The sequence below is a fragment of the Talpa occidentalis genome, unplaced genomic scaffold (assembly GCF_014898055.3).
Source record: "Talpa occidentalis isolate TD23 unplaced genomic scaffold, MPIMG_talOcc4v2.1 talOcc4.10, whole genome shotgun sequence".
NCBI lineage: Eukaryota > Metazoa > Chordata > Mammalia > Eulipotyphla > Talpidae > Talpa > Talpa occidentalis.
The window spans coordinates 32398678-32411738 of NW_023600993.1; the positions used below are offsets into that span (position 1 = coordinate 32398678).

At 46.0% G+C, this 13061-nt stretch overlaps 2 protein-coding genes across 6 annotated transcripts in view; one reads left to right on the top strand and one right to left on the bottom strand.

The window, feature by feature from the left end:
• Positions 1-13061, bottom strand: part of FYCO1 (FYVE and coiled-coil domain autophagy adaptor 1) — a 51710-nt gene that overhangs the window by 13373 nt on the left and 25276 nt on the right. For 3 of the 5 annotated variants that reach the window (XM_037527751.2, XM_037527742.2, XM_054693645.1), the window contains 2 exons: positions 12383-12594; positions 9534-9666 (listed from right to left, as the gene is read on the bottom strand). In XM_037527751.2, the coding sequence (XP_037383648.1) occupies positions 9534-9666; positions 12383-12594 (345 nt within the window). Of the gene's footprint in view, positions 1-1073; positions 5114-9533; positions 9667-12382; positions 12595-13061 lie in introns of those variants that run through there. The other 2 variants (XM_037527769.2, XM_037527759.2) reach the window with 2 other exon arrangements.
• On the top strand, positions 514-5389 carry CXCR6 (C-X-C motif chemokine receptor 6). Its single transcript, XM_037527782.2, has 2 exons — positions 514-552; positions 3510-5389. The coding sequence occupies exon 2, from the start codon at positions 3517-3519 to the stop codon at positions 4543-4545; it is 1029 nt and encodes a 342-aa protein (XP_037383679.1). The 5' UTR covers positions 514-552; positions 3510-3516; the 3' UTR covers positions 4546-5389.

The window sequence follows — 13061 nt, forward strand, 5'->3', positions numbered from 1 at the left end:
AAAATGCCAGTTATTAACTGCCTGCACGTGGAGCTGCTATGTGGTTATGGCCCTCGGGTTTTACATCAATGACATGGGGGTAATACCTGCTTTGCAAGACTGCTGTGAGGACTGGAGGCGAGGCCGCCCCATATGTTGGAGCTACATGCATACACAGAGCTCAGCCACAGCATGGACTCTGCATCGGTCCAGAGCTAATATGTTCCAAAGACATCCCATGCTCAGTGAGTGAAATAATTTTAAGATACAAATGCCTCAGAGTCAAATCTACTTTCTGCCCCCTCCCTCAGATCTCCATGAATTAAGGCCCCAGTCGGGATGCAGGGGATGTGGAGTATCAGAGTCACTCTTTCATATCTTTGATCCCTAAACTACACAGGTGCACGCTGATCACATTGATTCTAATCTGCAAGACGGGGGCGGGGGGTAGGGCTGGGTCTTTGTTAATAACCAATCGAGAGCTCTTACAAATACTCAGTGGAAATATAGGCAGCTCTTTCTGCTGTGGGCAAGCTCATATCTGCAACAGACGACAGAGCACTATCTCTGCTGGTGAGTCATTTCCTGCCCTTGAGAGTTGAGAGGCTGGGGGATATTACCAGGTAAAAGGGGTTCCAACGGCTACCTGCCGCACACTGTGTTGCCAAATGTACAGGCTTTAGAGCTCAACTACTCTTGGTTTGAATTCCATCTCTGCATTGGCTGCCAAGAGAAAGAGTAAGTTATTACTGCAGCCCTGGGCACACGGTATGAGGGTGTAAGTTATTGGAACTGGTAGCAACAGCATGAACACACTCTCCTGGGAGAGAAGAGTCTTGTCCCTGGCTGTATCTGTTCGCTGCGCGATCTCTCTTCCTATTTTTCTTCTGTTTCTTTTATATTTTACAAGAGGCAGTGAATGTAGTTTATTGTTTACTCTTCTCAATATAAGCCCATAAACCTCTGTAGAAACCTTGAAATATGGAAATATTGAGGAAAGGAAATAAGTTACCCCTAATTTCAGCAGTGAGAGGCGAACTGCTGATGAAAATTGGTTGTTTTTCAATATCAAATAATATAGTAAAAAACACAGTTTATCATGGATTCTTAAATTAGGGCCCATAGGATATGTGGCAGAGGAATCTGAAGGGGTCATGATGCACCAGAATTGCAGGTGTGTGTGCACATTATCACTGAGGGAAAGTGATATGGCTTTTATTAGATTCTCAAAGGGGATTATGATCAAAGATGATTGAGAATCAAGACCAAAGGAGGGTAACAATCATGACTTTTACATCATCAGTTTTGCATCATTTTGCCCCTCTATTTATTATAATAATAACAGCCTATAGTACTGTTGCATACAGTTTTTCTCCCAAAAGTAGAATGTACCAAATTGGTATGAGTTAGTGGGTTATTGTTTTTGCATCTGGGAATGCTAAAAAATTTCCATATAAATTCACAGTAATAGCATTTCCATATCCCCCCAAATAACCTGCCAAATCATACCAAATAGGAACGTTCCACTTTTAGACGGGGTTGGGGGGAACTGGTATTTACTTTGTACTCAAACTTGAGCAAATGAAATGTCCTGGATTTTCCAAAACAGGCACTTCCTAAATACTTCAGTCACTTTCTCTTTTATGTCTGAATTGTAATTCATTACTTATTGTCAGATATTTACACTATTTCCAAAGTTGTATATATTACTTTTTTTAATTTCCAGAAATCAACCTAGAATTTTGGTTATAGAAGATAAAGAAATGAATGGTTTTAACATTTCTAGATGGAAAGTCATTTTTAATATTCTTTTTACACCATTGTGCAGTCCCAACGAGCTGCCATTATCCTGAAGTGTATCATTACTACAAATGAGTTTGTATAGGTCTTTCAAGGAGACATGTAATATGTAAACAGCTCTAACAGCAATAGCTCTAACAGGAGGATTTTTTTTTTAAAGTCAAGGATAAGTCAACAATAATGGAGATTTGGCATTACTTTTCAGGAAAGCAAAGCAGCCAGCTTCATATTCTAAATGATAAAAGAAAATGCTTTTGTCCCTGTGCGAAGCAGTAACACACAGACCATCACCTGACCTACTTAACTGGGGGGGCCTAACCCTAACTGGGCGGTGTGATGGTGAGTGGCTGGCCCATTACCCTAGAAATCTAACATTGTGTCATCTAGTAGCAGGCACTTTTCACTGAGTAGTCTTACTCCAAAGGCAAGGTCCTTCCCTGGAGAGAAAGGGTACTTAGCCCTCAGGAAAGAGAGGAGACAGCACCAGGGCTGACACTGTTTCCAGTCAGCAGGAAAAGTCTCCAAGAGGATCTCTTCTTTTCTATGCCCTGGTCTGACTAGTTAATATTTTGACTTTGCTAAACCAAATACCTGTTCTAAAAACATTTTCTGGGTGCCACCAGGTAGCTGGCAATGAGCCATGGCACAGTGAGGATCCGTAGATCTATGGCAAAGATGGCCTGGCACACCAAGGCCAATGTTGCCATAGCTGCCCTTGCTCCCATGCCACAAATGCCATCACCTGTCTCTGGTCCTCATCAGGGTTGCAGGCAGAGATAAAGACTGGAGGGAAACGGCAGCCTTGAAAGATGGGGAGCCCCAGGCTAAAAGGGCAGCTTTTTGATCTTTGCTACAAGCCTTACCAGGTTCACTGCAGGAGCCCACCCAAGTCTTCCATTTGTTTAAGGCGACCCCTCAGCCCTAACTTGCTAATCATAGAAGCTAAAGTCATGTTCCTTTCTGGGGAAATCTACCTCTTAGAGATTCCTGAGAATTAAAACGTCAGGAAGAAGGTTCTGATGGTGGAAGGTCATAAATTGTGAGAGATGGTAAAAGCAAGTTTGAGTATGAGAACTGCCCAGTTCCTGGGCATGAAACTAACTTAGCCAAAGTGCTGGGCAGCCCCAGGCTTTTCTACACTTTATTTCCCTATAACTCATCTTAAATCTATGCAAATAGAGGCAAGAAACAACAGGACAGATGCCCATCCAGGCAGAAAAGGGCTGGACATCCCCAAACACCTCCTGGTCTCCAGGAGTCTCTTTGATGGTGACACCCCTGGAAGGGGTTTGACTGAACAGAAAGTGGGGCTGGATTGGGGGGGGGGGCAACTGCTGGGGCGAGGGGAGGTGAGGACAGGCCCTTCCCATCAAAGAACAGCACTGTTTTTCCAAAAGTGCACTGGCCCACTTCACACAGTGACCTTTGCTTTCAAGACTATTTAACATCAGATTTTACAGATGTATGTGGGTCCAATTAAGTGTTCTCTCCCAGGTGGGTGAGATCCTGAGAATTTTAGAGCTAATAATGAGCCCTTTAACAGACCTGAGCCACTTTCTGTCAAAACTGGCTATCTCCAGTAGACCATGCCATCACTGAGCAGAATAACAGGTCGGTTTAGGAGACTATTTGCCCCCCAAATAGGGTGACAGGACAATGAGAAGACAGCTGGTGTCACCCTCAACCTCAAATATAATTCCTATGTTTTGATTCTATGTGTTCATCGGCAGAGACACCATGGCTGAGATCCACACAGACATTGTGGAGGAAAATTTCTACAGCGATTCCAATGACAGCATCCAGGAGGACATACACTTCCAGCAGTTCCGCAAGTTCTTTGTGCCTTGCATGTATGTGGTGGTGTTCATCTGTGGCCTGGCGGGGAACTTCCTGGTGCTGGTTATACACATCTTCTACCAAAAGCGGAAGAGTCTAACGGACATGTTCCTAATGAACTTGCCACTGGCTGACCTGCTGTTTGTCTGCACTCTGCCCTTCTGGGCCTATGCAAGCATCCATGAGTGGGTCTTTGGCAACATCATGTGCAAAACCCTGCTGGGTATCTATACCTTGAACTTTTATACATCCATGCTCATGCTCACCTGCATCACTGTGGACCGCTTTATTGCAGTGGTTCGGGCCACTAAGGCTTATAATGAGCAGGCCAAGCGGATGACCTGGGGTAAGGCCATCTGCTTGACTGTCTGGGTGGTCTCCCTGCTGGCTTCCTTGCCACAGGTCATCTATGGCAATGTCCTGCACTTAGACAGGTCTATCTGTAGGAATAATGACGAGGAAATTTTTACTGTGATTCTTGCCACTCAGATGACACTGGGGTTCTTCCTGCCATTGCTTGCCATGATAGTCTGCTACTCAGTCATAATCAAGACCCTGCTTCATGTCCGAGGCTTCCAGAAGCACAAGTCTCTAAAGATCATCTTCCTGGTGGTATCTGTGTTCTTGCTCACCCAGACTCCCTACAATCTTGCAAAGCTCATCGGCAGCACGAGCTGGGAGTATGAAACCATGATCAGCTTTGACTATGCCATCACAGTGACGGAGGCCATTGCCTACCTGCGGGCCTGCCTTAACCCTGTGCTGTATGCTTTTGTTGGCGTGAAGTTTCGGAAGAACTTCTGGAAACTTGTGAAAGATATTGGCTGCCCTTACTTGGGGCCCTCAAGTCAATGGAAGTCTTCTGAGGACACTTCTAAGACTTGTTCTGCCTCCCACAATGCAGAAGTGACTAGCATGTTCCAATTGTAGTCCTCAGGGTCTGGAAAGCTGCTCAGCAATTTACAGGAGTATGGCTGAGTCCTCTGCATGCCATGAGGGAGGCTTTGTCTATAGCTTGTACATTGCCATTGGAGAAGGAATCAAATGTTGCAGTTGGTGCAGAATGAACTTCTTAGACATATATACTCTGTTTGCTCAGGTTTGACACCTTATTTTGTTTTCTTCCTCAACACCTGGGCCTAAAGCTCAATAGGGCAGCTAGAAACTGTCAAAGGCTTTGCTTCCTCTTTCCCCAAGAATCAGGGAATGATGTGGGACTCCTAGGACATCAGGTTCTCCTTTACTGGGGCCAGGGCTGCAATCTGAGGAGGGGACACAGCCAACAGTGCTGCTGATGGCAGGGACACTCTGGGCTCCCAGGTTCAAGAGCTTCTTGTGGCTAATGGAAAGCAAGAGAGATGAGAGCAGCCATGAAAACCAGTGCTGGCACAACGTTCAGACTTCAATCACTAGGCACCTGGCAGAGGTGAGAAGAGGTTCTGCCTTACCTTGGGGCTTGGCTGATACAGGTTCATGTTTATATTCTCTTTGATTAAACCTAGAAGGAATAGCACCAGGATATATGAATGAGCCAGAACCAATCAGAGTTGGCTGAGAATTCCAGTGGTCCAGAGACTGCTAAAAAATGTACATGTGCAAAGCAGAGTTTAAGACTCTGACCATTCTAAGCAGTACTTCTGAAATGGGTTCTTTGGTGGATTTACTCATGTAAAATTTGAATTATCCAATGCCTGACACACACATAAGTCACATGTAAGTGTATAAAACATACACACATCAAAGAGCATCTGATTTTCATGACTAAGAAATAAAACTTTTGAAAAGTCTACTTTATCCTTTAATCTTTTATCCTTAGGCACATTCTATTTTAATGCAGCCTGCCTAGAATATACCAAAAATGATTACTTGTGGGCTCAGAGCACAGGAAAACATTAAAATACATACTTTGAGGACACAGTTCTGTCAAGGAAATGGAATATACCAGTGATGACAGTGATTCACTGCGGCATCCAACCTCCTGCCCAAAATGTGAGGTACATTTGTTTAACCTCTATAATGTGGTCACAGGAGGAGGTTGAGTTTTAAATGTCAGAGGCTTGTGTGTATTTATTAAATCCCAGCACTCTGCCCAACAGGTTTATAGTTGCTTTTTTGGCTTATGCCTCAAAATCAATCACGAAAATGGAGAACCAGTTAGCTACAGGCAAAGAGAGCACACACGGAGGTGGGCCAGAACTGGTGGAGCATGTGGCTTTGTGGTCCAGACAGCCCAGCATGCATCCACTCTGCCCCTCGCTAGTTAGGAGGACTAGGTGGTGATCTCTTACGTGCTTTTGTTTTGGTGAAATATGGACCATAATAGTATGCACCTGCCAGAACTGGCTGAGGACTGAAGATAGTACATGTAAAACAGTGAGGACAGTTTGAGTTTATGGGTAGAGGGTTCCAAAATGGCAGCAGGTATTACTATTTCTTACAGGACAGCACCACAAAGTGGAAACCACCTGCCGCTGACTGTGAACTGGCGAGCTTGGGAGGGTTTGCTCAGTGCCCTCCAAATGTGTATGGCATGGCACACGCACCCTGACCTAGTGGAGCATGGGCCAGGCCTGGCAAGGCCCACATGGTCCTGCCTACTCTCTCATAGATGTGCCTAAATGGATGCTTCACTGTGCCTGGGCTGCCTGGACCCCTGCGGGTATCCTTCAACAACAAAAAGTGCCCTTTTCATGGTGACATGGCTGACGTTCACCTTTCTCCAACTGGCTTTAAGGAGTTTCTGTCACCTCCCCTTGTCCATTCCTCCTGATGCTGAGCATTTCTGACAGCGGGCCTTCCCTGGCTTCCCTGACAGTACCTCAGGCCAAGAGGTAGAGGCTCAAACTGGAAAGAAGTGAAAAGCCAGGAAGCCAGGACTCTGCAGCATCTCCACATGTTCTCATGGAGGGAAACAGTGTGGGGTGATGGGAAAAGCTGGGTTCTGGGTTCCCTGAGACATTGGTTCAGTGACAGTTCCACCTGTGTGCACCCCTGAGCACACTCCACTATCCACCCCAATGGCCAGTGACAGCCCCCCATGCTAGCACATTGGTGAGGCACAGCCAGTGCACTCTGAGGGCCAGCCTGGGCACTACCAGGACACACCAACAGGGGGGCAGCTGCAGAGACCTCTGAGTTCTCCCTGACCAGGTGCCCATCTGGCTGAGAAGGGCAAACAAGACCAGAAGCATGTGAAGTTGGGCCCCATCCCGGGCCTGCTGCGTGTCCTCTCCCTCCAGGCTTACTCAAAGGGTTTTACACTGGCCCTTCCACAGCTTAGGAAGCCCTGCCCCCTGGCTCGGCTGTCTTCCTTCATCCCCTCTGCCTCCACAGTCACGCTCTGGGCCCTTACCTGCTACACCTGGGGGAGGGGGAAGGGGTAAGATTATCATTTTCCCAACCCCTTCCCTGGAGATAAACTATTTTTGGGAATAGACACTGGTGCACACATGTAGTTACAGAGGGATCCCATGCACTCAACAGCCCCATTAAGTGTAAGTTCCCAACCTTAGAACTGCTCTTCTCTGATTCTCCCCTCTGTTCACAGGAGGACATGATGTGAAAGGCCTGGGGAGCAGAGGCAGGACTAGAGAGAGGGTGGCCAGGCTGGGTGTGGACCTGGCTGACTCCAGGCTATGCTGGGTGTGGCCTCAGAATTCGAGAGTAGAGAAACATGCTCCCTCCCCAACAGATCCCCAACACTTGCTGGGGGACGGGGAGTTGAGCAGGTGGGTTCTGGCCTCATAGACGCTACAAATGGCCACATAAGCTGAGATATGAATTCAGGGAGACCCTGCTTCCAGGGCTAGAAGCCAGAAGCCCAGTTATCATTCTGGAGTGAGGAAATGGTGCAGCAGGAGAGGAAAACCTGCTGCTGCTCCTTGTGGCAGGGAGTGGGGGGCAGAGAAAATAACACAGGGCTCAGGAATTTCAGGGTGCTCACTCCAGCCTGCTCCTCCAAGGGGTTCTCAAGGAAGCATCCCTTTTCATGTGCCCAGTCCTTCACGGCCCATGGTAACTACCAATACTGTTTTGTAGAATGCCTAGCACTCTCAACCTTACTTTTCAGATGGGAAAATTAGTTCAGAGAGATTAAAACCCACCAAAGCTTACCTGGCAGAGCTACAGCGAGGCATCTATGAGCAGCCTCTTTCTCTGCCCCCAAATGTTGGCTAGAAAAGCTTTCATGCAGGGATGGGCTGTGTGTACCACGCAGCTCTGTATTCAGTGGAAATGCTGGGTTAACCTAAGCATGAGCTCTGTACTCAGTGGAAATGCTGGGTTAACCTAACTTAACCTATATCACCATATCCTGTTCTCATTTTGATTTTGAGACACCAGGCATCAGCCTCCTGGTTGGTAACAAACCTGCACAGTTTCCCAGCACACTCTCATTGTGAAGCAGCGGTTCTACAGCAATTACCAGCAAAGATGTGCTGTGAGTCAGGGAGAGTTTGGAAACTTAAACTCTGGGGGTGAGTGCCATGCGAGCATCTGGTGTGATTTCCTTGGAGAAGATGACTGAGCCACCAGGGGCAAGGACCTAGGCACAGAGGGGCACATGCATGCTCTGCCTTGGACATCACTACGCAGGGCCAAAAAGCATGCAAGCCACCACCAATACCGAAAGCTTCTCAAGTGCCAGGCACTGGGTTCAATGCTTTCCATACATCATTCCCCTCGAGCCCTCCTAACAACCCCAGGGGGCTGAGTGCTGTTCCTGTCTCTTCCGGAGAGGTGAGGAAACTGAGTTCAGGCAGCTGTGGTGCCCAAAGGCATGGCAGATCAGGGATCTGACCAGGGTGTCTGTTTCTGGGGCTCAGCCTTCTCACTGCCATATAGTGTATTATCAGAAGGGGAAGCCAGCAATGGGTAGAAGCTAAGCAGAGATACTTGGGTTCATCTTCAGCAACTAAGCCCTTAACTGGCGTGCAGGGCTGACTCCTCACAGTTTCCTTTCCCTGGAATACTTCCTGATTTCGACTACAAAGATCCCATATTCATCAGCATTCAGAACACCTTCTGTTTTTGTTCCTACTGGGAAGGGGAAGGTGAGGGGAGTGGGAAGGAGGGAGCTGAAGTACATCACTTTCTTAGTCACTCAGGCTACAGCGGAAGGTTGCCCTCCCAAATCCTCAGATACCCAGTCCTACTTTCCTTATTACCTACTCACCTGGCTAGGATTTGAGGCCTGGTAAGTAAAGAGTTGCCAGTGATGATGGCAGAGTGTAGCTTAGTGCTAATGGCATGGAGCATGCCCTGAGTACCATTGGGAGGTGGGGACCAGGGAAGAGCTACCACAAGCTGACGTCATCAGGGAAGCCTTTGGGGTGTGTGGATTGGGGGTCCAGAAAGGAAAAGGTAAGTCCCAAAAATCGCACAAGCAATAATGAGCATGGGCTGTCTTCAGACTCTACCCACCCGTGAGGCCACAACACGGCAAGTTCAGTTACTTCCTAGTAGGGACCATAGGAGTGTGGAGAAGACACACTTAAGCCTAAAGTCTCCAGTGCTGCAAGCCTCATGAAGATTAAGTACATTTCCTCCTCTGTGGCAGAAATCCTCACTTAACAATCTGACAGGTCAGCCCTGGTGCTCCTCTGAATTCTGGGTAGGAAAGAATAGCAATCTCAATGCAATTGGGCATCCCAGAAGGAGCTAACTTGAGGAAGAGTGGGTCAGGAAACAACCGGACCTGTTATTCTTTCTTGAGCTTCTGAACAGCCAGTGCTTTGCTATAGAAACTGCACTTGAGCCAGATACTAGGGGCTGACAAACACTAAGCAAGGACACCATGAAGGGGACCTTGAACTTTTCCTATAGGTTCCACGGCATAAACTCTTGGCATTTCAATAAAGTGGCACTTTGTGCACAAGGGCCAGGCACCGAATGAGGAAATGAAGGTGACGTCTACTTACTGTTCAGCCACATTTGGGTCAAGAGAATCAGTTTCAGTGGGTGTTTCGGGCAAGGAAGAGCCAGATTCCTGGATTTGGCACAACTCCTCATCTGTGATGATATCAAACAGGGCATCATCTGGAGGCCTGCAATCTGTGTAGGCAGATTAAGAGTGAGAAGTGCATGGTTACGCACAGGTTGGGGAGGGAACTTCGGGGGAGTGAGGGAGCACAGCTAGGCAGGACACCGTAAATTTCCACCCAACTGACAGCTCTTCTGTCCAGAAGTGAAAGAAATGGCTATTGGTGCTGGAGGAAGCAGAAGAGGGGCCCACAGATGAGCCAATGCATAACTTCAGAGATTTCTCTTAAATCTCTTAGTTGTGAGCTTAAAGAGGTTTCAACTTCTTATATATTCTGAGGCTCCTTATTTAGAAGGAAAAGCCCCACTGAAACCTTATCAGAAATAATCTAACAGAACAGTAAGTACACTTCTGTGCTGTTGACTCCTTGCTCCACAAGTCACAGACTATGATTTCATGGCTTTGAAAGCAGAGTTCTATCTGATCTGCAATTTTCACTCCAATCTACTGGGGGGTAGGAAGGAATCTCGCTCTGCAAGGAGTTGCAGTGATCACTTACTTCCAATCAGGGAACTGTGTCCAACTTGGTGGACCACTCAGTAAAAGGATGCTGTATATATGCTCCCGTGCCAGTCACCTACCCCACACTCTCTTGTACATGTCAAGGAAAATATGAAGATGGGTCTGAAGTAAATGATGGGGGGTGGTGGTAAGAAGGACAGAAAGGAAGAAATGAGGACACAGGAAATGTCAGAAATCAAAACAAGTAACCTCAGTACTCTGAGATGACACCATCCAGTTGTCATAAACACCCACCAGTGAGTCAGGGCAGTGAGTCAGGGCAAAAGATTTTTGGGCTATGCAAGCAAGAAGGACAGTTCATATAAGCTATAAATTCTCAACTGGTCCTGTTACTTGGGACCAGGTGTTAGAAGAAATGTCTGTCTTCTTGTCTGACATCTGCATAACAGAGGCTGAAGAACAGGTTGAAAAAGGGGCCAGGAATTGGTTTCTTTCCATAGACACAGCCATACTCCTGAACCTGCCTTCCAAGGCTGGCAGAGGGAAGGAAGAGGAAAAGGAGGGAAGAGAAAATAAGCATCAGGGATACAAGATGATGTCCACTAATCAAAATCAAAGAAGACCTAAATAAGTGGAGCGCTATACTACGTTCATGGATTAGAAGACTAAATTATGTTACGATATTAATTTTTACCAAACTGATCTAGAAAGTCAATGCAATTCCAATCAAAATTTGACTAAGATTTTTTTGTAGAAACTGAAAAATTAATTCTAAAATCTATATGGAAAAGCAAAGAGCCTAAAAGAGCCAACGCTTCATTGATAAAGAACAAAATTGTGGAGAACTGTCTCTGCCTGATTTTAAGACTGTCTTATAAAACTACAGTAATTATAACAGTGTCGTTGGTGAAAGGGCACATAGATAAACAAATGGAATTGAAAGTCCAAAATAGACCCACACATATCAGGAAAATTGATTTTTGACAAGAGCACAAAGGCAATTCAACAGGAAAAGAATAGACTTCTCAACCAATGGTACTGGAATACTTGGACAATCACATGTAAACACTAATCTCTACTCATAGCTTGTATAAAAATTAACTCAAAATGAATCACGGACCTAAACACGCAACCTAAAACTATAAACTTCTGGGAGAAGACAAGAGATCACTGTGTCTTTGGGTTAAGCAAAAACAGACATGATACCAAAAGAAAATAACGGATATGTAAGAGAAAAAGAATTGATAGGGTGGACTTTATAAAAATTATAAACTTTTACTCTTTGAAAGATATTTCTGTTCTTTGAAAGAAAATGAAAAGACAAACCACAAATTGGAAGAAAATAATTATAAAATACATATTCGATAAGTAACTTATATCCAGAATATATAAGGACCCTCAGATTTCAATATTAGAAACAAACAAAACAGTGGGCAGAAGATTTAAAGGAGATAAAATAAAGTTGTACAAAGTACACTCCTCTACCTATGAGCAGGTCTTTGTATACAATATAAATAATAGGGCCTGCCAAACTCCTGATGATCCAGTTAATAACCAAAAGAGGAGTAAGTTTTTCTAAAGGTTGACTGGTCTAGATTCAGGCAGAGTCCTAGGAGTGACCAGCCAGAGGAGGCAGAGATAGTTGACCAAAGATGACACTTATGTCTGTCATTTCAGCTCTGCCTGTCTAGTGTCCTACCTCCATAGTCCAGTCCAGGGATGACAGCCTGGGCTGGTCTTCTAGGCTATGCTCAGAGCAAAAGTAGCAAATCCTACTTTTGCTGGGCTAAGTGAAAGGACAAGAAGAATGCATCTTCCTTGGCCACTGGGAGAGAATGTGAGCTATATGAGAGAGTGAAAAATGTGGTGGTTTCCAGACACAACTCCTGTCCTTTGGTTCCTCTGGAACAGAGTGTCAGACACTGGAACCAAGGTTCTGGGAGACAGCATTTTCCAAAGTGTGGGTGGCGTTCAGCTGGTGGCATGCAAATTAAGAGGCACTCAGACCACAAGTTAAATAACACTGAATCATATCAGGAGAAAGTCATTCCCTTTTCAATTCTCTTTCAATCTAAATTTCATCAAAAAGAAAGTCTCAAATTAGTAATAACACATTTTTAGTACCTCTTTAATACCTACGTATGGAAAATGTTGAACTAAATGTTTACATTTAAAATGTAAAATGTTAGTTCCTTTGAACTAACCAACAGTGGTATAATGGTGGAGGGCTAGGGAGGCACTGAGGGGTAGTAGCAGGAGCCTGACCTTGGCCTCCAGTGGCCTGGGTTCCAGCTTGGGCTGGTGACAGCTTAGGGCTGGGTTCTCCCTGGCTAGTGCCCGAGCTGGTGCTGTCAGGGGAGCCGGTGCCTTCACTGAACTTCCGGAAGCAGGCTCGGCAGCAGCGTTCCTTTTTGCCACTGGGCTTGGTGGCGATGTAGTTGTTGCAGCAGTAGTAGCAGAAAAAGCGGCCACATATCCTGGGACGAAAGAAGCATGGCGCATGAGGACAACATGACGTGGGTCTGGAGTGATCTGCTCAGGACCAGGACTGGGCTCATCCTACTGCCTCTACCCCTGCTTTAGAGTGTGGCCTTAAGGTCCATTTCACAAGATTCCAATAAAGCCATTTTGGTGAGCTTAATGGGAGAAAGCTTTGTTTTCTAAGATCCCCAGAGCATGGAGAGGAAGTATGGCTGAACACCCCCTTTTTTAAAGATTTATTTATGCACACAAGAACTGGGATGCAGGCCAGGAAAGTGGGGGGTGAGAGGATTCACCAGAGACAGAGCGGGGAGCAGAACAGGCAGACAACAGAAATACACTGCTGAAGGGAACAGCAGGAGAGACAGGAGAGGTCTGCTGCATCATGTGGGTAGCTCCCTGGCTGGGGATCGAACTCACATCATCATGGTGACAGCACTGAAACTTAACCCCTAGGCCACCA

What these genes read in the sequence shown, in the direction of transcription:
- CXCR6 (XM_037527782.2), top strand. Translation starts at nt 3,517, where the DNA reads ATGGCTGAGATCCACACAGACATTGTGGAGGAAAATTTCTACAGCGAT.